Source organism: Microtus oregoni, unplaced genomic scaffold (genome assembly GCF_018167655.1).
Source record: "Microtus oregoni isolate MIOR12 unplaced genomic scaffold, Mior012 000086F_ref0000336, whole genome shotgun sequence".
In the NCBI taxonomy this organism is placed as follows: Eukaryota; Metazoa; Chordata; class Mammalia; order Rodentia; family Cricetidae; genus Microtus; species Microtus oregoni.
The window spans coordinates 774,552-798,940 of record NW_024544552.1 but is presented as its reverse complement, the minus strand read 5'-3'; the positions used below and the strand labels follow the sequence as shown (position 1 = coordinate 798,940).

Here is a 24,389-nt window from a genome sequence, read left to right as displayed (position 1 = left end):
CTCACTATGTAAACCAGACTGGCCTTGAACTCACAGCGATCCACCTTCCTCTGCCTCCAAAGTGCTGGGCTTGGAAGTGTTTGCCACCACACACAGACACATTGCACAATTTAAAGAAATTATTCTATCTTTGAGATTTTGGCATGTTCTCCCTAAATTCACCAAAAGCACTGTTCTTGGGGCAATTTTATTTACTGTTATGCCTTTTCAAAAATAATAAAAACAAATTTAGGAAGATATTAGGCCCAGCCTATATTATGAAAATTGAGAATTCTCTAGGTATGTCAAATTCACTATGGAGTTGGATACAATGAGAGCTGATAGTCCAGCAACTAAGGAAGCAACAGAGGGAGATCCCCTGAGGTCAGCAGAAAGGAAAAGAAGGGAAGAAAGAGGAAGGGAATCCTGACTCAAGATAAGTAGGTAATAAAAGAAATGTACCTTAAAATATTTTAGGGTCATTCCAAGATTCCGTAAAGGTCTTGGGACATTATTTCTCCACATTGCTGGAAAGGTATTTTTATTTTAGTTAAGTATGGATTTAATTCTTCATCTTATTTTATGTAGAAAAATAAAAAAAATCTTGTGTATTTTTGACAATCTGGAAATAATACATCCCATCCTTTTGAATTAATAATGATATAAAAATAGAAGAACACCATTGTTATTACCTCAAGCACCAGGTGATCAATACACTATCTTACTGACTTATTAACCAACTCAATAAAAAAGAAAATGTCACTCCAGTCTCATGAAGAAAGACTGTGCCATGAAAGTGAAAGTCAGTTATTAAAATCTATTATAATCTAATAAACAAGCTAGAATTCAAACCAGGTTTGTAAATGATGTTCAAGACCCAAACACTGGTACTAGAATAAGGACACTGGACAGGGTGTGTACAACTTTTTTGATAGCAAATGTGCAGGTAGCTTGTTGCAGGAGGCTGCTTGTTTGTTCATGGCTGCTCAGCCCTGAAATAACCACACAGAAACCGTATTAATTAAATCACTGCTTGGTCTATTAACTCTAGCTTCTTCTTGGCTAGCTCTTGGTATCTTAATTTAACCCATTTCTATTAATCTGTATATCCCCACATGGCTGTGGCTTACCATCTGGTGCCTGTCATGGGCAGGGCTACAAGGCTTCTCCCAAATCCACCTTCTTTCTTCCAGCATTCAGTTTAGTCTTCCTCACCTAGCTCTGTTCTGCCCTGCAATAGGCCCAAAGCAGTTTCTTTATTAATCAATGGTAATCACAACGTATAGAGCAGAACCTCACATTAGTAGCTTCTCTTGGAGATGTGAGCTGGGAGTGAGGGTTGGGAGATGCTCCACAGTGATTGTGTCCTTTAAGGGTTATTCTACCACTCCTGTCCAAAGTACCCAAGGACACTGGGGGATAGGCTGTGGCAGAGGACAACCGGTAATTTGTTGACATGCTAAAGCTCATTGCACACCCACGCAACCCAGTCCTGCACCCGTTTGTCCATTTTAAGTGTTCCCTTGGCATTCCTCTACAAACTTGGCTTAGGATCATGGTAAGTTTTGTTTGTGGTGCTAGTTATCGAAACCATGGTTTTGTGATTCTAGGCAAGTGCTTTACCACAGAGATATTGTCCCCCAACCAGTAATCGTGTGTCGAGCTGGCTAGAAGGCTGCCACATCATTACGCGTGTCGAACAAGAAATGAGCTATTTCTTCTGAAGAGTGGGGGATGGACTCTTACATGAATTCTGAAATGTAAATATTTTCCCTCCTTTCTTTTATATGATGACTTGAGCATACGTTAATCATAATCTTTGTTAATAGTTGATTGTATATACATAGGAAATTACTGCCCCGAAGAACCCAAGCTTTCAAAACTCTCTACAGAGTCATGTGCACCATTAGAGATTAACTATAAGTAATTTGTTTTCTTTACTTACATGTGGCCTGGGGGGAGTAGGGGCATGTGTGTGCATGTGTGTGTGTGTGTGTGTGTGTGTGTGTGTGTGTGTGTGTGTGTCAGGCTCAAGGAAGAATTTAGAAGATTCAGTTCTTTCCTTTCATCTTTATATATCTCCTGGGGCTAAATCTCAAGTCACCAGGCTTGTACAGTAAAGTGTGTCCAGCGACTGAGCCATCTCACCAATCTGCTACAAGCGATTTTTATATCTCAGAAAAAAAATGCTTCAAGAGATTTAAATATTCATAAAACATGTTTGTGGTACATGTAGAAAGTTGTCTTAATTTCTATGTCACCTTTAGCAAAGTCATAATGAGCATTACCAGATGCAGCTGTGCCGAGAGTTTGATCACTGTGCATAAATAGCTTGTGCCCCCCTTGGTGAAGGCAGATTTTTACTGCTTATATGACATTTGATTTCAGTTTTCTGGGTTCATCTTCAGTACCCCAAATAACCATAGCTTGCGTGTGACTGAGTGAGTTAGCATCAAAATCTATGTTCATATCACAGTGAAACCTGTTATTTTGTGCAACTAGAATACTCTTTTTTTTTTATAAATGACCCCAAGAGGGGACTTTGACAGTAAATTATTGTTTGGGTTTTTGTGCAAAGCATCATGCTAAATGATGTGTGCACCCCAACTTTTAAGGCATTTTGTTGTGTTGAACAAAGACCTGGCAGATACTGGGCAAATGCCCTACCACTCAGCTCCATGCCCAGCCATTGGGTTTGAGACAAGGTTTCACTGTATAGGTCAGATGGCCCGGAAGTTTGATCACCCAACTCCCAGTCTACGTCTCTATTCTACCAGATCTAGCCACCATGCCTCTCTCTCAGAATGTATTTTTTCCTTCAAATTACAATACAAAAGGAAATCTGCCCTGCTCCTTAAATGGTTGACTCTACATTAAGAGTTAAAATTTGTCCTTTAATGTGTTTTCTTTGATCTCTAATTTGACTGTTTATCAAAGCTGATTACAATTTCAATATACAAATTCCTGTAGCTTGAAAATCAGGCAAAAATGGCGGATAGTAGTGAAGTCACAAGCATCGCCTGTTATTCTAATTTGATTTTATTATTGTAGCATGGTTATTAGGTTTGGTAAGGAGATCTGTTTTTATGTTTTATTTCTTTGGTATGGATCAATCTCCTGCCACATTGCATTAAAATGGTTTGGGTTTTAAATTTTTAAGCCAACTTTCTCAGGCACTGAAACAAGAGCTGTGTTAATACACATCAAAAGGAGTTATTACTGTGAACTAGCAAGACTCACTTTCTTCCCTTTTACCATGATTTAAGAGCATACATTTTTTTGAAAAGCTGCAAGAATATATTTTCTGTATCTTGATATGATGTCAAAACATTATAAAACAGTGGTTGGTTTACTTCAACATTTTAAAGATCTTCAATTCCAAAACTTAAGAAAGACATTTTCTTCACATATAATGTTCCTTGTAGACATTGTGCTAAATAATATGCATATGTTGAAAGGTGAATTTAATTGCCAAAAGTCAGGTGGCTAACACTAATCTCATGGGAATTGAAGATAGCTCTTGGGAGTATCAGTTTCATGGACTTTTAGTTTCATAAATCGTTTACTTGGATCTTCTAAAGTCCAGAAATTATTTCCATCAATTCTTTTAGTCTGTATATTTTTCAAGAAAACAAGGAAATGAAAAATGCCCTTTGTTAAAGTAGTGTTCATTCAGGCGGCCTTTGTTATTTCCCCGGGAAAGAACTCTCTATGACTCTAGAATTGTTTCCGGAAGCTAGCCTTGTCTTCCTGAGGTACCTCAGACTGGTGTTTTTGAGTCTGTTCGTACTAGAGCCTTTTAAATAGAGTCTCTAACGTGCACCTCAGTCTTTCCTGTGGCTAGTGACAGACCTGTAAGCTCATGTAAACAGTCTAAAGTACAAAAAGGGAAGGGAAAGAAGGAAAAAATATCCCGCTGCCAGCTCAAATGATCCCTGTTAAGTTTTGACATCCACTGCAGAGACTGTCAGCCTGACACTGTGTCAGGACAATAGAGATGCTGTACAGACCTTCATTCAGAGCAGTTGTGAAAATTGTAAAACTTTAATGAACCCAAGCTGCGCTATTGTGTTTCAAGTAGTGAGAGAGACGCTTTAACAATCCCCACAGGATCATGGGTTTTATTTGGTCAACACTGCCAATTTTTTATAATTGTAGAGTGATTAACTTACCCTCCTCCATTTTGCCTTCTGATTTCTTCAAATGGCCCCAAATATTACCCAAAGAATTATAAATAGACAACTTCTTTGTTTACTATTTAATGTATTTTTTTAATCTTATAGACATTTGTTTGTTGTGGGAGAGGCATTATGAAGTCTATGTAGGTGTGGTAATGATGTTTTTCTGTGCTGCTCTATAGAGAAACTGTGGTGGCTTTCTAGCTGTGGCTGGGGAATGACCATAAAATTATTAACTTCTGAAGTTATCACTAATCTTTTACAGTCTTTCAGATAGACTGAAAATATTGAGCACATTGCTTAATAGTGCCTCTGAAACATTTATGCAAATATATATGCACGAAGAGGAAGATAGGAGTGTTGTAGAATATCATAACTTCCTGGAATGCTTGCTTCTCAATGACGGTGAAAGGTGCCGTCATATGTTTTAGTTAATGGAGTTACTCTCTGATGTTTAAGTAATTTGGAATCCTCTATCCTGTCCTAAATCTGATATGTGAGTTCCTGTCAGGTGTCTTTATTTTAGGGGGAAATGAGTAGCACACATGAGGCTGAGTTTGAAGCTCAGTGACAGAGCACTGGTCTAGCACAGGAGAGGTCCTGGATTTGATCCCCAGCTCTGACCGAAGAATTACAGCAGAGAAGTGTGTGCATATTGATGTCCCCTTTTAGAGCAAGTCACAATCAGTCACTTGAGAGCTGTCCCAAAGAGCATGGCTACAAAGAGTTTAAAGTGTGTTTCACCCTCATTTGTTTTGGTTCCAACTTGGTATTTGTTCCTGTGCTCAAGAGAATTATTTTCAACTAATCTGTGGTATTTAGGTCCTGGCATATTCAGTGTAACTGTGAAAATAGTATTTCCATTCCTTAGGTCACTGTGCCAGAGCCAAATAAACTCATAACCTAAAAATTTTGGTTAGTTATATAAAAATCTTATATGCCCATATACTAGTGTTGTTTTAATTCCATTTAATAGTATTTCTAGCATATTGGTGACATTAATAGGGTTAAATCTACTCCATGTTATTCAGATTGTGTAGTCTCTGAGATGGTAGAGCTCCACACCTATCTCACTTCTTTTTCTTGCATTTTCAGCTAAAATTGACCAAGAATCACAAGAGACTGCTCTGACAGAGACTCATAAATGGTAAGGTATTACTTTCCTTTAATACAATATTTCTTCCCGGGATAGCCGTATGAAAGATCTTAGTTTTTTTTTGACCCTAGGAACCAGATTGTGGGGTTCTTTGGTTTTTGTTTTGTTGACTTACTTTCTAGCATAAAGATTCCATACGTTGAAATCTAATGTAACAGTGTACTTTGGGTCCACAGTGAATTGTGAAGTCACTCTGACACATACTTCTATTATGTGCCACATTGTAACACAGCTTCGCCTCTTTCCAGTGGGATCTAGAAATAAGGAAATGCAGGATTATGCAAGATGTGGAAAAAAATGCATTTGTATTGTTTGTCCTTATTTTTTGTTAACATAAAATAATGGGTCTTCTTATGCCATATTCATAAGTAGGTATCATTGCACTTTGTTCATATTTGCTCCTCACTATCCTCTCCATCCCCTGCATTTTACTTTGCTGTATGTAACAATTTTGGTTGGAAATACTTTGGCTTTCTAAGCTTCAAATACACCATTCCATGATTTCCTGGCATTTAGGAATTGTGTCAAACAGTATGAAACTATTCCCATGTGTTTGTCTTTCTGAGTTGACACTTTTCTAGTACGGGTCTTCTTTTCTTTCTTTTGTGCTTTGCGCATCTTGATTGTAATATGTCATAGAGAAGTTCTGTCATCACGTTCATTTAGGATTCTAAAACCTTCTTGTGGTTGGATTCCCATTTCTTTCCCAAAATTTGGGCGATTTTCGGCTCTAATGTCACTGACTAGATTCTCAATGACCTTAGTTTTCATCTCTGCTCTTGCTTTTATCCCATTGTAAATTTGGAGTCTTAATCATATCCCAAGATTCTTGAAGGTGTGATCATGATCATTGACTTTTTTTTTCCATGATGTTTGATGTCACATTTCCTCAACCTTGTCTTCCTTCCTTGATGTTCTTTTTTCCAATTGGTTGAGTCTATTGTAATGATGATTTTTCACTGTTTCTTAGTTTTATTTAATCATACAGTTTTTCATTTCCAGCATTTCTTTATTATTATTATTATTATTATTATTATTATTAATCTCAGTTTTCTCGATGATTTTCTTTTGGACATTGTAAACTTTTCATCCATACTGCCAGCTTTTGGTTTTGACTTTTCTCTCCAGATCTTTGATTGATCACATTCTCTTTATCCACCCATTTACTTGTGATTTCTTTGAGATCATAGGTCAGTTTTACACACATAATTTTTAGATAATTTTATTCACTTCATATTTTTAGCTCAGTAGCTAAGGAGTTACAATATTCTAGTCACGCTTGTTTCTTCTTTATATTTGTGTTACATTTTGTGCCTTTCTTGCTCACATATCTGCTCTAGTTTTATTTGAGGCATCTTTTTTATTGACCAGCCTTCTCTCTGGGGCTCAGTTTCTAGCAGAGGTAAAGAGAGAATACAATCCCTTTAGATGAGGCTTCTGTTTCCCTTCTCCTGATTTAAGGCACAGGCCTGGAAACATCGCTTATCTCTTCTCTTCTTGTTCTTGTTCTTCTATCCCTAAGAATTTTTCTGTTCTCCTGTATCTTCCTTTTTTGATATCCAAAATATCTTTTCTCTCTCTCTCTCTCTCTCTCTCTCTCTCTCTCTCTCTCTCTCTCTCTTTCTCTCTCTCCTTGTCTTTGAATATAGTATTTTCTCCATATCCTGATTTTTCTTCTTTGTTCCAAATCATGGATGCAGCTTCTAATTTGTCATCTTATTCAGAAGACCTCAGGAATTTGCTTCAAGAGTAAAAATTAGAAGGGTTAGTGATAGAAAACTTTCGTTTCAATATACAAAATAATTCCACAGAGGAATCCATGAACTTCCTTAGGTGAGCTGCAATTCGAGAATGAGGGTTCGTAATTAGGGACATGATTAGAAAATACCTCAGGAATCTCCATCTCAGCCCTCACTGCTCCTTCCTTTCAGACATTAGTCATTCTCTAGAGAAAATCTTTTTTTTTTTTTGCAAAACATTAATAACAAAGAGAAAGACAAAGAAAATGGATATACAGAAAGAGAAGGGAGGGAAAAAGGGAGGAAGATCAGATAGGGGTAGGGGCGTCATGAAATTAAGGAAGAACAGAGAAGAAGTTGAATTAGTAAACCAGATCACATGCTTGTTGAAGCTTGCAAGTCTAAAGTTAACCAAGCTAACCCGGAGGGGCCGATGTTGCAATCTTGATTCTGAAAGCTGTCTGGAGACAGCTTTCCTTCCTACTTGAGCTCCTCAGCATAAGGACTTCAACTGACAGGATGGGGCCAGCTATGTTGTAAAAGAAATCCGTCATCCTTAAAGCCTACCGATCAGAGTGTTAACCACATCTCAAAGCTGCCTTCACAACAACCAGACTGGCGTCTCAACCCCGACTAGACATCGTAACCCACCCAAGGAAACCAGCTAACCATCACACTCAAAAGGGACTCTGACTGCTCCTGAGGAAATACTCTTATTAAATGCATTCCTTTATTAGGCAACTTCCTAATAGTCTCTTCTCGGATACCACCCATTTAGCAGCTCTTGAGTTGATTTCAAATACTGCGCTAGGCAAACTGATAAAAGAATTGGCAAGTTCTAAGGAAATAAGAGCTGAAGGCCAGACATAGATCATAACAAAACACAAAGTCATTGAGTTGAAAACACTAATGATAAAATGTTTAGTACAACATCCATTTTAATGTTTAGAAATGAAAATAAGTAATGGGTTCTCTGAAACATTTGACAGTACTCCAAAAATGAATCTTTATACAATTTCCCCAGGTAGACTATGTAGCAATCAATAGTAGCTCTGTGAAGAAAGGGAGCATAACCCCTCCCAGGGCCTTTACTTTAGAGCCACCAGGCCTCTCAGATGCTACGGCTCTATACCTTATATTAGTATTAAAACTATCCGCTGACTAGTATTAACTGTGCTAAAGAGGATTAAATAACATGATCTCTGGTCCTTGGTAAGTGATTCATAGATGTTAGCTGCTGTGTTATTGTTGCACAATTATTGTCATCAGTGATTAAGATAATATATGACGGTGGGGTTGCAGAGATGGGTCAGTGAGTGAGCTGCCTGCTTTGCAGTCCTGTCTGAGTTCAGCCTGTTAGCTCCCATGTCAAAAATTGATCATGGCTGTGTATATCTATAACCCCAGTGCTGGGAGTGCATAGGCAGCAGGACCCCTAGGGCTTGTAGACCAGCTTGTCTTGTAAAATGGGTGATTGACAGGTTCAGCAGGAGACCCTGCTGAGGTGGAAAGTTATAGAGAAAGATACCCCAATGTTAACTTCTAGTTTTCAAATAAATGCACAGATACACACACACATACCTGGTGGTAGAAATAGACCACAGACAGGAAGCCATGAGGGCAAGAGGCTGTGCACCTCGGGTTCTGCTTGCAAGTGTCATTCTGAAAGAAGTTAGCCACTGTCTTCTTCCTGCTGCTCTGCCTAAGAGAACTGGCTGTATCCAGAATAGAATGGGAAATATTCCAAATCTAAAGACTATGTCAATAAAGGAACAAAAATGGAGGTTTTGGCAGAGAAAAATCAAAGAGCATTCTTGTACTCCATGATACAGCATAGCAGATAGCCAAGTTTGGCCAAACTATCAGAAATTTAACAGAAAGAGTGAGGGATGGAGACATCCAAGAAGGACCCTCCTGGAATCAGTTGATAGTAGAAGTTTAGGAGTCTGTTTGTGCTCTCCTGTAAACCTCAGACCCAGAAAGAACATACAGAAACCTTTTCAATCTGTACTGGGATCCCTTGCTTCATGTTTCAGCCATATAACCTCTGACCAACCTCTGTCTGAACAATCCTGACTCTGAGAACTCCCAGGATGCTAGAGTTAAAAATAAAATTTCACAATATTTACTCTTCATGACCCATGTTTGCCAGCATCAAGTAAATTTCTGCTTCTGGAAGAACTGAATCTAAGCCAGGAGAAATGTTTCTGCCTGGTGTGCTGAGAATGGCACTCAATCAGGTTGTCTGGCTCGTCTCAGACTTATGGGGGAATGGGGAACGGTCAGTTTTCACTAGATACTACCATTTCAGGTCGCCTTTATAGCTGTGCAGCCTTAGCTTTGTTCTGTACCCTACCACCTGCCACACCCATCAGTGGGTCACCTTATAACTCAAAGCCTTGGTCTTTTATGACACTTCTTTGTGTTCCTGACTTGGCTCCCTACAGTCGAATAAAACGAGATAAAAGATACATAAAATCACTACATGTGGGCTCTAGGTATGTCAGTTCACTCAACAAGGCCACTGAAAAGGAAAGACAAGAATTTGTCTTCATTTAGACCTACAGTGTCTCAGCTTCTTTCTATTTTTTCATCTTTATTCTTGCTATTTTCTATGTATCCTGTTATCACAAGCCAAATGAAATCCATCCTGGGGATAAGATTGGGAACAAACAAACATGGTCAGTTTGTGTAAGTCTGTGCTCCCAAACTTGCTCTTCATTCCCCAGCCTTCCATTAGCCCCTTCTGACCTTGGGATAGAAAATACACTGGAGGATTCCATTTCTGTGAATGCACTGACAAACTCTCAAAGGAATTTTCTGCTTAATTCCTGCATGGTTGGTTGGTTGGTTTTTATTTAAATCTGGGTGATATGGTAAATGCTTGAAAGACTTAGTTTGTGTTCTGTGAGTGATCCAGTGAAAGCCTGGGGACAGGTTTGATGTTAGAAATGACTGTCATGTATAAGTAGTAAGAATTGCTAAGTCAGGCTTCCAATGTTTGAAGGCTAAAGTAAGACCATGCTCCTTCACTGAATACTCTTCCTCTGTCAAAAGAGAAGTGTATCAAAAGTTTTGAAGCACCACACCATACCATATGCTCACAGAGGCTCCTGAGAGAGAAGGTAGGATTGTGTGATATGATAGGCAGAGACTTGCTGGGACCTTGGAGCCTATTCAGAAATGTAGCAGATAAACCGCCTGTTGTGTCTGGGACTCTTCTTCCTCTGCCCCTGAAGCCTCAGCAATGGAGTGTTTTGTTCTTTGCAATGCACAAAGTTTCTTTGGGTATGGCTGGTGAGAGGATTTCCTAGAGAAACTTAGTTATGTGAAATGCTTGTTAAACTACATGAATGTATGCACATCACATGCATATACAAACCTACAGACGACAAGCACACATAATTTCATACACGTACACCATACACACACGGAGGGAGAGAGAGATGCAGGTGGGGACACACATATAGAAATGAAGTACAAAATGCACACACACACACACACACACACACACACACACACACACATACAGGTGGGCATACTCGCAGACAGGCAGATATGTATGTATACACTACACAGAAATATACACTATCACATATACACATACATACAAGTATATACATGTAACCATACAAGTGTACACACACATACACACATTGGTACATGCCCACAGGATCACAGCGTGAGCTTGCTTTGAAAGAAATTACATCCACAGGCCTTTGTGTTACATCTTTTTTATAAAATATCATCTAAAATGAAGAAGCTATGATCAAAAAAAGCTTAATTATTGTCTAAGTAAGATACACTGATATTTTCCATTTTATTATTTCGTAACTAAATAAAGTATGTAAGAGAAATTTTAGTATATATTTTAAAGTTTTTTCTTATATTCCACTTACTACCATGATAGCATCATATATTAATTTGTTTATTCACACATTTTTCTATTCTACAAGTGGCCCTTGAGTTCTTACTTATCTGAATAAAGTATGCTCCTCCTAAATACTCAGAATATCCCCTAGACATCTGCAGATGAGACGTGAGCCATCTCCCAAACTCAGATATAAAATGAAGTGGATTCGGCATGTGGTCGTATTTCAGTAAGCAGGGTGTTGTAAAGAGCGGCTGTATCCCGGCCATGTTTTCATTTCAGTCTCCACTTTATTGATTTGTAATTATCACAGCCACTTTCTTCAATTGTGGAAATGTACCAGCAAGCAGAATACATATTTCTTTTCCCACAGAAGGGCGTGGCATTGGAGTCAGCTCCCAGGCAGTGAAGATAGAAATTTGGAGATTCCTGATAAATTTTCTTTTATTTAAGTTTAAAAAGTGAGGAAACAGAGGCCGTAAAATCAGTCGATCCACACTCTGACATCCTTAGTGCTTTAAAAATGATGGCCAATTTCAACTTGTTTTCTTTGGATTTATTCTATTTCTTCGAATTCATAGTCAAGAACCATATCCGGGATGCATCTAACTCTGAACGAGAAAAAGAATGGCTCATAGAAACGCTCTTCATGCCAGCAGCCAGAAGCGTTAGTGACACTGAATCCATTTCTAGATTCATCAAAACTGATAGAAGAGATTACAAAGCAAAATTAAAATTATATTTAAACTATTCTGTTCAGTGGCTTATTTTCCTGTGTGCAATATTCTGGGTATCATTCTGGGTAAAGGACATCAAAGAGAGAAAGGTCTAATGCCTGATACCCATGCACACAGCCAACAGTTGGGGCAGCCCAGACTTTAAAGAACACATTCCTCTGGCTTTTGTGTACATTTTACACATTTCAGTTGAAGATGCTTGTATTTTATATTCATAAAATGTATGTATGTGTGTGTATATATATATACATGTGTGTATACATTTATACATGCGTTACTGAAATTTTGACATCTACTGTTTCTAACACCTTAAAATTGTTTTCTCTACATTTATTTGTGTGTGAGAGAGGAAAGAGAGAAAGAAAACATGTCTAGAGTATGTCTGTGGGTGTACAAGTGTCACGTACACATGTAGAAGTCAGAGGACAATTTGTGTAAGGTGGTTGTCTCCTTCTGCCATGTGGGTCCCAGAACACCAACTCAAGTTAGCCAGCTCAGCTGTCTTGCCAAACTCCTCTAACTGTTTTTATAATATTTCAGAATAGACGTCGCTTTCCTCAGGGAGCTAAAAATAAAGACTAACTGTAAGCAATCAGTGTTTCTTCCTCCCTTCCTTGTGTTCAGGGTTGACTCTGATCTTAAGCACATTAGCCCTGTGTTCTGCACTAGTCACACCCTTAGCCCCTGTAGCTGATCTCACCGTAAGACAATAAAGCATTTTTAAAGTAAAGAAACAGTTAAGGTTTGGGTGTGGGGTGGTGTGCTAGTACATGCTGTTTTCTGGATCTGACATGGCCTGGCCATTGCCGTCATGGTCACAGAAGCTGTGTCTACCTGTGTGAAGTCTGCACACAGAAAATAGTATCAAGGTAGGAGGGGGACTAGCTGTGAAGTGGGGTGAAGGGTGATGAGCAGGAGTGAGGGGTGATAGGGGTGTATGAATTATATATATTATATACATGTCTGAAATTGTCAAGGAATGTAAAAGGGGAAAAGATCAATTATCACAATGCTATTAAAGTAATAAATTAATGTTTTCTAGCATTATTCCTTGATGAATCTTGTTCTCCATAGCTTATAATTTACTTAAACTATCTCATTAGTCTTTTAAGATTAATTTTAGGAATTAGGGGACAGGATTTTGCTATTTAGTCCAGACTAGTCTTAAAGTCCTGAGACTTCTGCCTTATAGTTCTAAGAACTGGGATTGCAGGTGTGTGCCGCCATGACCCAACCTAAGCCCCCTTAAAGAAAAATATAGTAGATACTCCCTCCATTAATATTTTATTCAACTATAATTAGATATTGGAAGCAACCAGTGATCAAAAATAAGAGATAGTAAAAAAAAGGAAAGCAAATTTTTAGAAGAATTTTAATTCACAAATTTTAAAACTTAATACTATTTCTGCATGCAATATCGCTGGAGTGATATTTTACCATAGCCAAGATTGCATAACAAATGAGTTGACATGGAAAAATGTTCTTCCATGCAAAATAAAGACAAAACAGAAAAGGCGGGAGAAGGGGGGTAGCTGTTCGTTCCAAAGGTTTCATATAGTATATAACTGTTCATTCATCATGGGAGGGAGAATATTTAATCAGTCGTGACTGATGCACACATACTTTATCATGTTTAGTGACGTTTGGAGTGTCAGTTTGTAAAGTGTTTATCCAAGGAATGGATTTCTGGCACAAGGATGAAATGAAAAGTGAAATGTTTAGTTCCTAATAGGCATATTTTCCAGAATCTTTCCGAGTAACTATCCAGAGATGAATAGAAAGACCACAGGTCTTGTTTATCTGCTGATGCTGGCAGACCATGCAGGCTCCAGCCTGGTGTTAAAACTGAAGTGACATGGAATGTCTTTGCAGAACCCCCAAACAATGACATCATTCCCCTCACAATATTGATAAAGTCAAGCAAAGTTGGAGTTTCTGACTTCCCAATTTGGATTTTTGACTTAACTACTTCAGATCCTGCTGGAGGAACCTCCTAGAGAGATGGTAGAAATCTGTAAACCTGCTTTTTACCTTCGGGTCATGTGGTATCATTTAGACCAAGCACTTTGTAGAAGTGGGTTTGCTTCTGAGGCAGCATCATTTAATCTTTTATAGAAATCGATTGTCCTTTTATCATTGTGAGAACCGTGGCTCCCTCTGCAGGTTTCGTGGTTTTTGAGGGAAGGTGATGACTGTGAAATGGTCTTACTTTCAGCTTTTATGCATTCTGAATAGGAAATAAGAATGTTAGTGTGCTCCCCCCAAGTTAGAGATAACAATTGTAAGGGAACATCCTTTAAAGCTTTTCTGCTCTTTTATGCATTTATAATAAGAAATGGCAGTTACATGGAGTCAAGTTCTTCCATACTTCAATATTTAAAAATAATTGGAGGTCTACACTAAACAAAACTATCTCTAGAAGCCCCCACAATGATAAAGCTTAGAACTCTCAGACTCTTTCCTCCTAGAAACAAAAAAAAATAGTCATCAAAGCACTATGATTTTAGTGGAGTTTCTAATCATGATTCTTTAGACATATATGTGATTCATGCTAGAACAAGAGGGAATAAGGCAAAAAAGAAGTTGTAGTTTCATTCTTTAACAAATAGAGAGCAGAAGTAGGATAGAGGTTAATAATTGAAGTTGTCAAGTGTATTTAAGCATAATACAAAATTCATTAGGATGTCCAGCTTGAGAAGTCATGCCTCCAGCATGGTTGAACAGAAGAACAAAGGAAGCTGGTGAGTAAGAGCTATCCAAAAAAATAGTCTGACATTAATCTAGGTTTTCTTTTCAGCAAGAGAAGCACAAAAAAAGTGGAACAGTTATAGATGATTTATTCTAGACAGGCATTTCACCAGGGAGATTAGAATATTCTTTAAAGAATTGTAATTCAATCAGGTGTGGTGGTACACATCTTTAGTCCCAGCACTTGGAGGCAGAGCCAAGCAAATCTCTGTAAGTTCTAGGACAGCATTGTCTACAAAGTGAGTTCCAGGACAGCTATGGCTACACAGAGAAACCCTATCTCAAAAAACAAAGCAAAAAAAACAAACAAACAAAAATTATAATTCAAGCGAGTCTGCCATTGGTTTTATATATATATATATATATATATATATATATATATATATATATATATATAAAAGAACTGTTAAATTAAATGACAGCCACAAGACAGTACTGGAGGCTTACAGAACCCAAGGCAAAGACCTATATCCCCACCATGACAAGGTGTATATTGCTGTAGTTAAGGTCAAACTCTGGGATGTATTTCTGGAAGTCAAATTCTAATTTTTCCTTTAAAATGGCTTCCTTCAGGGGGTGCTATTGAAATCTCATGCCTTCTCCATCTTTCCCCTTCTAAACCAGAGCCAGTAAACTGCTGCTCTGCAGAGAGTGACAATGAGTTATCACAAATAACTGAATTCTATGTCTTCTCTGTGGTTATTATTGTAAAATCCTGAGCTCCTAAAGGATTGTGGCTACCCTAGCCTGGGTAATGTGAGGCAATGTGACAATAAGAGAGAAGGAAAAAGATGACATTCCAACCCTTCTGAAGAGGGATGGAACAGAAAGGAGAGTTCATACAACAGGAAGACCAATGGCATACTCTCTTGCAAAGAGATCATTTGCTGACAATAATGCATGAATTTTCACAACCTGAACTCTGTTACACCATAAAACTCTACGTCATCTGATTTCCGCCTCTCATGGTTTGAAAGTTAATTCAACGTTTGAATTAACATGTTTGAAGACATGAGCTGATTTGCTCACTGTTTGAAAGGCAGTATAGTTGTAGTATTTGCCCAGTGGAAGTTATGGCTAATTTCACCTTGCAGACTTGAAGTAAGGGTGAGAAGAGAGAAATTACCAGATACTCCACCAACTCTGAGAGTAAAACACCCAACAAGACGATAGCCATGACTCCTGGCTCACTCATCTCTCATTGCTCAGTTTCCTTCATTTGTTCTGAGATCTCACTATGATCTAGTAGATACTGTATTTAACACAATAACAACATGCAATAAGTGTCCTATCAACACAGGCTTTACTTCCCTCCCGAACACCATGCATTTTTCTGCATTTCAAACAGCAATTTCCGGTGTGAGACTGAGGTCAGCTTCCCATGCTTGGTCACACAGTCTCCTAAGGAGAAACATTAACATATTTGCAGGGAAAATGTGTTTTAAGTCCTCTGGTAATACTGTGGCGCAGAAATTTTCATCTGTACTGAGTTTTGAAAGTGAAGGGTTATTACTGACACAGGAAACCCTAGATTAGTGTGAATGGATGCGAATTTTGCATGCTCCATCCAGAAGATTGCCAAACCCTGTTGTATATTATTTAACTCACCAAAGCAGTTCCCAAAGTGAGTGGGAGTTCTTTTACAGTGTTATGAAAATCTAACCTTGCAAAATAATCTATAAAGTCCTTTTTGTTTGTCTCTTGGCTCTTGTCCCCAACATTGCTTGCAGAATTGGGGGAAGGAGAACATGAGTTGATCAGAATCATTTGTTGTGATGGTACTCTAAGTGAAAGACCTTTGTAATATTTGACATGGTGTTCAGAATTGGTCTAAGAAACACTCGAGAAGCTTGGCCAGGAGACCATGACTTACTCTTACTCCAAGTCAAGGCCCTCCATAAGAGCATGGAATAAGCGAGGCTGAAGTAATAAGAGTGGCGGGGCTGCATTCCCAGAACCCCAGCCGCCTGCCCGGCTAGCTTATGCCCCGAAATAATTACACAGACACTGTATTCTTTCAAGCACTGCTTGGCCCTTTAGCTCCAGCACTTACAGGCTAATTCTCACATCCCGATCAACCCATCTCTAACAATCTGTGAGAACCGGTCTTACCGGGAAGATTCTAGCCTAGTCCATCCTGGGTTGGAGCTTCATGCCGGGAGCGGGGCATGGCGTCTCTCTCAGGCGTCTTCTAGCCTATGTCCATACTGGGTCGGAGCTTCATCCCGGGAGCAGGGCATGGCGTCTCTCTCAGGCGTCTGCTCCCGAGAGGAGAGCTGTGTAGTCTCTGACCTCACTTCCTCTTCCTCCCAGCATTTTGATCTGTTTACTCCTCCCACCTATCCTCTAACCAATAAAATGGGCCAGGGCAGTTCCTTTATTAGCCAATGACCTTCCTCCATCATTTCCCCTTTTTCGGTTTAAACAAAAAAAAAAGGCTTTAACTTTAACATAGCAAAATTACATATAACAAAACAGTTATCAAGTAAAAGTTACAATAATCTTTATCATAACTAAGAAAAACTATAACTATAACTAACTATTCTTAACTCCATCAAAGACTCCAGAAAGATATATTACCTAAGTAAACAAGAACTAAGAAACTTCAAACTCTAGAAACGACAAAGAAATCTCGCTGCCTGGACAGTCACCCAAAGTTCTTTTGTACCGTTGGGGCATCCATCTTCAAGCCTTCAGGCCCATGGTATCCAGCAGACATTTCCATAAAGCAGGAAAATTCAAAGTCAGTTCAGTCACTATCTGTTGTGTCCTGCAGAATGTCTCGCAGACTCTTTCATGAATCAGGAACCCCGAAAGATCATCTCACCTTAGGCAAGTTCAGTAGTCCTCTCTCTGCGGGTTCTCTGTGTCCAGTTTATGCAATAGTCCAGGCAAGAGCAGTTTCTTGCCCAAATGGCTATCAAACTCCATAAGGTGCTCTTCGATGCCCATCTTCCTCTTGAAGTACATTGGTGCTGCCAGGAGCAGAGTGTCTCATTGTCATGAAAAGTCCTCAGTTATTAAAACATTAAATGTCCTATTCTGTAATCTTTGAAAGACATGAAAAATGTCTATCTAAAATATATCTACGCACATCTAGAAAATATTAACTAACATGACTACAAGCTTTACTATTATCGATGATTATCTATTAACAACCTATATTTCTTAATTATACAGTACATATTTAAATGAACTACACAATCACAATACCTTAATCAAAATCAGAAACACTTATACATATAACAAAATTGACCTTAAATCTCTATCAATAAAGCAAAATCTATACTAATGCAAATTATTCATACCTATATCATATCCCCCTTTAAATGTAAAAGAACATTTATAAACATTTTTTGGGAATATGGGCGCAGTTATTTCTCTCCAAACTGCTTCCTGCTGAATGGGGGCGTCGTTAATTAGGTCTTTCATGGTATAACCTGTGTGCTAGTTTCATCTCAGTTGGCAGTTGAGCAAAGCAATTTTTTGAAGGCGTTCACACCAACCCTTCAGGAGGGCGTGGTCCATCATACCAAATCGGAATAGAAGAAATGAACAGCGTCTCATCCTCTGTGAAAACAAAATAAGAAACTCCTTTCCAAAGTATCATGTCTTTAGATCCAAATTTCAAATTTAAGGCATTTTCAAAGTATCTATGTTGGATTAGTTCAGCAGCATTTATAAACAAATATCTTTTAGCAGTTGTTTGTCCTTCCTCAGCATTCAAACAATTCAAAGAGAGCATAATAGCATACAGTATCAAAATTCTCTGTTTATTTTTCATCTTATTACACCTTTGTTTTAACCTCTATTTCATTTATTTTTACTTTTAACTTTTTGCTTTTTGAGACAGGTTCTCTGTATCTTTGACCTGAAGTAACTCTGTAGACCAGGCTGTCTTTGAACTCTCAGAGATCCGCCTGTCTCTGCCTCCCAGGCATTCGGGATTAAAGGTGTACACTGCTACACCTTGAACTCACAGAGATCTGTTTGTCTCTGCCTTCTAGGCACTGGGATTAAAGGCGTGTGCTACCACACACAACAACTCTCTTCCTTTTTTTTGTTTTTTTTTACTTTAAGAACTTTAACTTTTAGTCTGCATATATTTTTAACACACTTTAAACCATTCAGAAATTTTTTCTGTCTTTGAATCTCTCTTTACTGTATATCTCTCTTTTTCTGACCACATGAATCTTTAATTTACCAAGCGATCTCAGTAGGATTAAAGGCGTGGCTTTGCCAGCTAGATCCAGTCCATTCCTTAGCTTTCCAGCCTCATGGCGGATATACAGGCTGTAGCCATGTTTACTGCAACAACTGTATGGCATTTCAAGGTCCCTGCCAGCAAGTGAGCTACAACAGACAACACTCAAGTCCTCTCTCAGTAGCCGGCCCTCCTGCCTCAAACAGTCAGAGTTTGCCCTGGCAGGACAGCCCAGAAAGCCGGCATTTTTAAACGGCGCAGCTTTTTTCCTGCTACGGCTGAAAATCGAAAAGCATGCGTTCAGCTTTTCGTCAACACCATTTAAGTGTTTCGTGGCAGGACCTCTTAATGAGCTGCAGGCTTTGCAGCTAAAGCTGAGTCAGGAAGCCTCTCTTAGATGAAGCCCTTGCTTGCCTCTAGCAAGCAGAGTAGAACCGAGAAATTGCTGCTACCAAGAAACCAGGCACAATGCTTTCATTTTGTTCTAGAATTACTTCCCAAGCTGCCTCAGGCTTTATGTGGAAGCAGTTGTCCACGTGGGCGCCATATGAAGTAATAAGAGTGGCGGGGCTGCATTCCCAGAACCCCAGCCGCCTGCCCGGCTAGCTTATGCCCCGAAATAATTACACAGACACTGTATTCTTTCAAGCACTGCTTGGCCCTTTAGCTCCAGCACTTACAGGCTAATTCTCACATCCCGATCAACCCATCTCTAACAATCTGTGAGAACCGGTCTTACCGGGAAGATTCTAGCCTAGTCCATCCTGGGTTGGAGCTTCATGCCGGGAGCAGGGCATGGCGTCTCTCTCAGGCGTCTGCTCCCGAGAGGAGAGCTGTGTAGTCTCTGACCTCACTTCCTCTTCCTCCCAGCATTTTGATCTGTTTACTCCTCCCACCTATCCTCTAACCAATAAAATGGGCCAGGGCAGTTCCTTTATTAGCCAATGACCTTCCTCCATCACGAGGCAGTGTGAATAACTGAAATAAGAAAATAATTTCAATAAATCAGGGAAGAAAGGAAGAGATATGGTGAATAATTTACAAGTATTATTTCCCCATGTTTTAGCAAGTGCTGTAGGTGAGCATGGAGCCCATTGTTTACCCCATGCTCTGTTTTATTACCTGGAATTAGTTGCCAATATTTTGATAATGATTTTCCTTTTGATTATTAAGTGACAACTGAGTGTGAATGAATTAATATTGGGAATATAGGTTCTTTGTAGTGATGATGTTGAGAGCTTCAAATATCGATCCAGGGAAAATGAGAATTGAGAGCCTGTGAGACATCTCATCCAATGAAAAACCTTGTTGTGACACCTGATAACCTGCTTATAAGCTCATATGACTTATCTGTAATGGTTCTCTGGAACATGCTATGGGTTGGTAGCAGGATGAATTAATATTCTAACTAAAATCTCTTCGTTTTATTTCAAATATGAAGCCAGGCTTGGTAGTACATCTGTACGTAATCCCAGAACTTGAGAGCTAGAGGCAGGAGGATTGGGAACTCAAGGTCATCCCTGCCTACGTAATGCAGTTGAGGCCAATTTGAGCTCCACGAGGCTCAGTCTTTAGAAACAAGAGCAGGAGGGGGAGGAAACACATATGAGTTTCTGCAAGCTGGTCTATTTAAGTAGCTAACTCAGATATAAGATCACGGAATCTCAGCCTCATTTAAAAAACTACCTGTAAAATACGTATTGATAGGTCACATTATACACTTTCATATGTGTTTAAAATGTATGTGTGGGGCATGAGGCTGAGCACCTGGTATCCCAGCACTTGAGGAGGGTGCAAAGAGAGCTGAGATCAGGACCAGCCGAGGCTACAGAGCAACAGCCTGTCTCCATGTGCGTCACAGTGTTTTCCTTTCACACTGTTATAAGAAATGTGAAATTCTTGGTTGTTTCCCTTGGGTCAGTCAAACCCAAGTCTACGAAAATGCTAGGCAAGCTCTCCTCCACTGAACTGCATCCCCAGGCCTAGTGTTCTGTCTTTGTGCCTCACGAGCTTACACTGCTAATGGGAATCCCTTGCTAGTTCACCGAGCAGCATGCACAGATATGCACAGTCATTCAGTGTTGTAGCATTTATGTAAGCCCATGATGTATTTTACATTGTATGTTATCAACAGACGTACCAGGTAATAAAGGAAACAAGTAACGGCGTTCAGTAGTTAACAGCATCTACTGGCTTCCTAAGTCTGCAGCAGGTAAATATCACATTGCTTCAATGGCAGCATGTTTGCATAAGTTATGATTGAGTAGGCATCACAATGCATTAGAGCATGAGGGACTATAGATGTACAAAACTTTTATATTAAAATGTCTAAAAAAAGCCGGGCGGTGGTGGTGCATGCCTTTAATCCCAGCACTCGGCAGGCAGAGGCAGGCAGATCTCTGTGAGTTCGAGGCCAGCCTCGCCTACAAGAGCTAGTTCCAGGACAGGAACCAAAAGCTACGGAGAAACCCTGTCTCGAAAAATATATATATAAATAAATGAATAAGTAAATAAATAAAATGTCTAAAAAATAAATATCCATAAATAATTATCTACTTTAACGCCACTCTGACCCTCTGAAAAACCATTAATTTATGGGAAAATTAGCAAATTTGATAGCTAAAATAAGGAATAAAGCTAATTGTAGAGTGCAGATTTAGTTTAGTCATTAAAGAATGGATATTGGGCCTGAAAGACGGTTCAGTGAGCACTTGACACATAAATATGGGGACTAACGTTCAGATTCCTAGAATTATACACACATGTGTATACAAACATAGACATGCATAGTATTGCACACACCAACACATACAAAAATAAATTTAAAAATATTATAGAAATCTTGTCTCCCAAGTAATAGCACATAAATCAGGGCATGGGTATTTATTGTTAGCTATTACTGAAAAATAGATGTAAAAAGATAATGCCATTTTTTCCTTGATATGTCCTAACTTCATCCTAAAACAAAGGTACCCATGTCCAACATCAGAAGCAAAAGTACTCCTGGTAATGTTACTTCTTATTCCTCTTTGAATAAACCTAAAAGCCTGGAAAACATTAACAAACAATGACAGCAGGAAACCAAGATATTTTGAAATAATTGGAGAAGGGTTTTTAGACCCTAAAGGCAAAATTAATGTTAGTAGAATAAGGTAATTCGAAATGTTCAAATGAGTTTCTGGATTTTTACCTCAGTTCACCAGCCTCATACACCCCCGAACTATGAAGGAAATAAACGTTGAAATTAAAAGTAACTGAGCGGATCTATTGGGAAATATTGGTCATATTTAGAACGGGGCCAAACCTTGCCAGCATCCTAGCCACAGACTGTTGCTGCTCATTTCTATTTTGGTAGTTTATTTTTAAGTGATTCATTGTCTTTGGTCTTCTGAGTAACAGTGCAGAGGAAACAATCATCAAATCAGTTTAAGCTTTCCCAGGCTTGTTAGCCACTTATTTCCTCATACGAATTCTTCCTTTCTAATTCATTTCACTTTTTATTATCTTGTATTAAAGAATCCCCCACCCTTACTTGAGCAAGAAGCTCTAATGAAACTCAGGGGGCCCCACATAAAAGGGAGACTTGAAAGAAGACTTGCTGAGAAGTGAACTCCAGCGGGGAGGAAGAAGGACGGTGGAGAGGCACGGGGGTGGAAATGGGTAAAATTCATAATATGATATAATAATATAAATGCATAAAATTGTCAAACAAGAATTTTGTGTGTGTGTAGATGTTTCTGTAATGCCAGTTCCCTCTTATCCCTTCAGGCACCGTCTGGCGCGCCTTAGGAAGATGGGAGATGTGATCCTAGCTTTCTCTCTCTTTGCTCCCATGCACTCCCACTTGCCCTTGGTTGTGATTCTAACATCTTTACATTACAGCTCTGAGTTAAGAGGGATGTCTAGGAGCCATGTGATAGATCACATACAGTAATTTCAGAGTGGAAATCCACAATTGACTCTTTTCTGACAGTGGACAGTTTGTCCTGACCAAATCCTGCATGAACTGATTTTCCCTCAGAACACGGAGAGCATGGCTCCACGGTCTTCTCCTTGCCGGGGCTATTTCTAAGCCTGCTAGCATTCTTATTCTTGAGCCCGTGTCACATGAATTTTGTTTCTTTTTCTCTCCTAGAAGCACTTAGGTTCCTCTTTGCCTCTGGTGTGAAAGTACATCCTGGGGCCCGGCGGGGGGCGGGGGGTGCTCACCCTTCTGTAAACTTCATTTCGTTTCTCTTTTGGGAACCCCATCCCCCCACCCTCCTTCTAGAAGTGGTTTAGAATTATCCTCAGATTTCTGATACTTGTAGCTGAGGTTGTCGATGTGAAAGAAATTTGGAGGGAGGTAAAATAAGGTGCTTGAGATGTGTATAAACCAAACAAGTAGGAATGCTGTGTGCTTGGTTCCGGGGTGGAGGGTGGTACAGCATCGTTAGACATGAGCAGCACAGTAGCTAAGGGGGTGCTGGAAATCACTCATCAGTGGCCTAACACCTAAATTTTCAAAATGCCTCATTTGCACTGCTAGTAGAAGACGGGTGATACGGAACAGGTAGGGAAGCCTGTTAAAAGTGAAAAGAATACACTGGTAGGCGGCCCATTCCGGGAGTCTAGCTAACAAGAGTAACAGAACAGTTCATCAGCACCTTAATTGTGTACCCAAAGATACAGTCATTGGTTTTAGTACAAGAAGACAATGCGGACTCATATCAAAATTTATTTTATCTGTGTTTTGGCCTACTTTGAGTCATTGAGTCAGAAGCTGCATTGTAGTAGACCAAAGAAAACAATTAGAAATTCTGAGGCTAAGCTACTTTTTATAGGAAGATTTGTGGAGGACAAAGGTGACAGAATAGTCTGGGTTTTTTTTTTAATTTTTTTATTTAAAAAAACCTACCTTTTCTTATTTTACATACCAATCCCAGTTTCCACCCCCCTCCCTTCTTCCTGTTCCCTTCACCTTCCCCTTACCCATCCCCTGATGGAGGAAGGTCATTGGTTAAATAAAAAGAAACTGCTTGGCCCTCATTGGTTAGAAGATAGGTGGGAGGAGTAAACAGAACAGAACGCTGGGAGGAAGAGGAAGTGAGCTCAGACTCCACAGCTCTCCTCTCGGGAGCAGATGCCTGAGAGAGACGCCATGCTCCTGGCTCCTGGGCAGACACATGCGATGAAGCTCCGACCCAGGATGGACATAGGCTAGAATCTTCCCTGTAAGCGCACCTAGGGGCGCTACACAGATGATTAGAAATGGTCTAAATTAATATGTGAGAATTAGCCTAGAAGAGGCTAGATAGAAATGGGCCAAGCAGTGATTAAATGAATACAGTTTGTGTGTTGTTATTTCGGGCATAAGCTAGCCAGGCAGCCGGGGTGCTGGGGACGCAGCCCCGCCGCTCCTATTACTACAATCCCCCCCATCCACTCCTTAGAGAGGGTAAGGCTTCCCTTGGGGAGTCAGCAAAGTCTAGCACATTGCTTTGAGGCAGGGCCAAGGCCCTTCTCACTATATCTAGGCTGAGCAAGGTATCCCTCCAAAGAGAATGGGTTCCAAAAAGCCAGTACAAGCAGTGGGAATAAATCCTGGTCTCACTGCCAGTGGTCTCACAGTCTGCCCCAGCCATACAACTGTCACCCACATTCAGAGGATCTAGTTTAGTCCTTTGCTGGTTCCTTCGCTCTCAGGTCAGATTTGATGGGCTACCATTAGTTCAGGTAAGCTGTTCTTTTTTTTAAATCACAAGTACATCTGGGAGCAATTAGATTAGGTGAGTCTC

General features: G+C 39.5%; 1 protein-coding gene across 1 annotated transcript in view; it reads left to right on the top strand.

The window, feature by feature from the left end:
• Window positions 1-24,389, top strand: part of Fmn2 (formin 2) — a 298,401-nt gene that overhangs the window by 211,358 nt on the left and 62,654 nt on the right. The window contains exon 15 of the mRNA XM_041643559.1: window positions 5,253-5,304. Within this exon, the coding sequence (XP_041499493.1) occupies window positions 5,253-5,304 (52 nt within the window). The remainder of the gene's footprint in view (window positions 1-5,252; window positions 5,305-24,389) is intronic.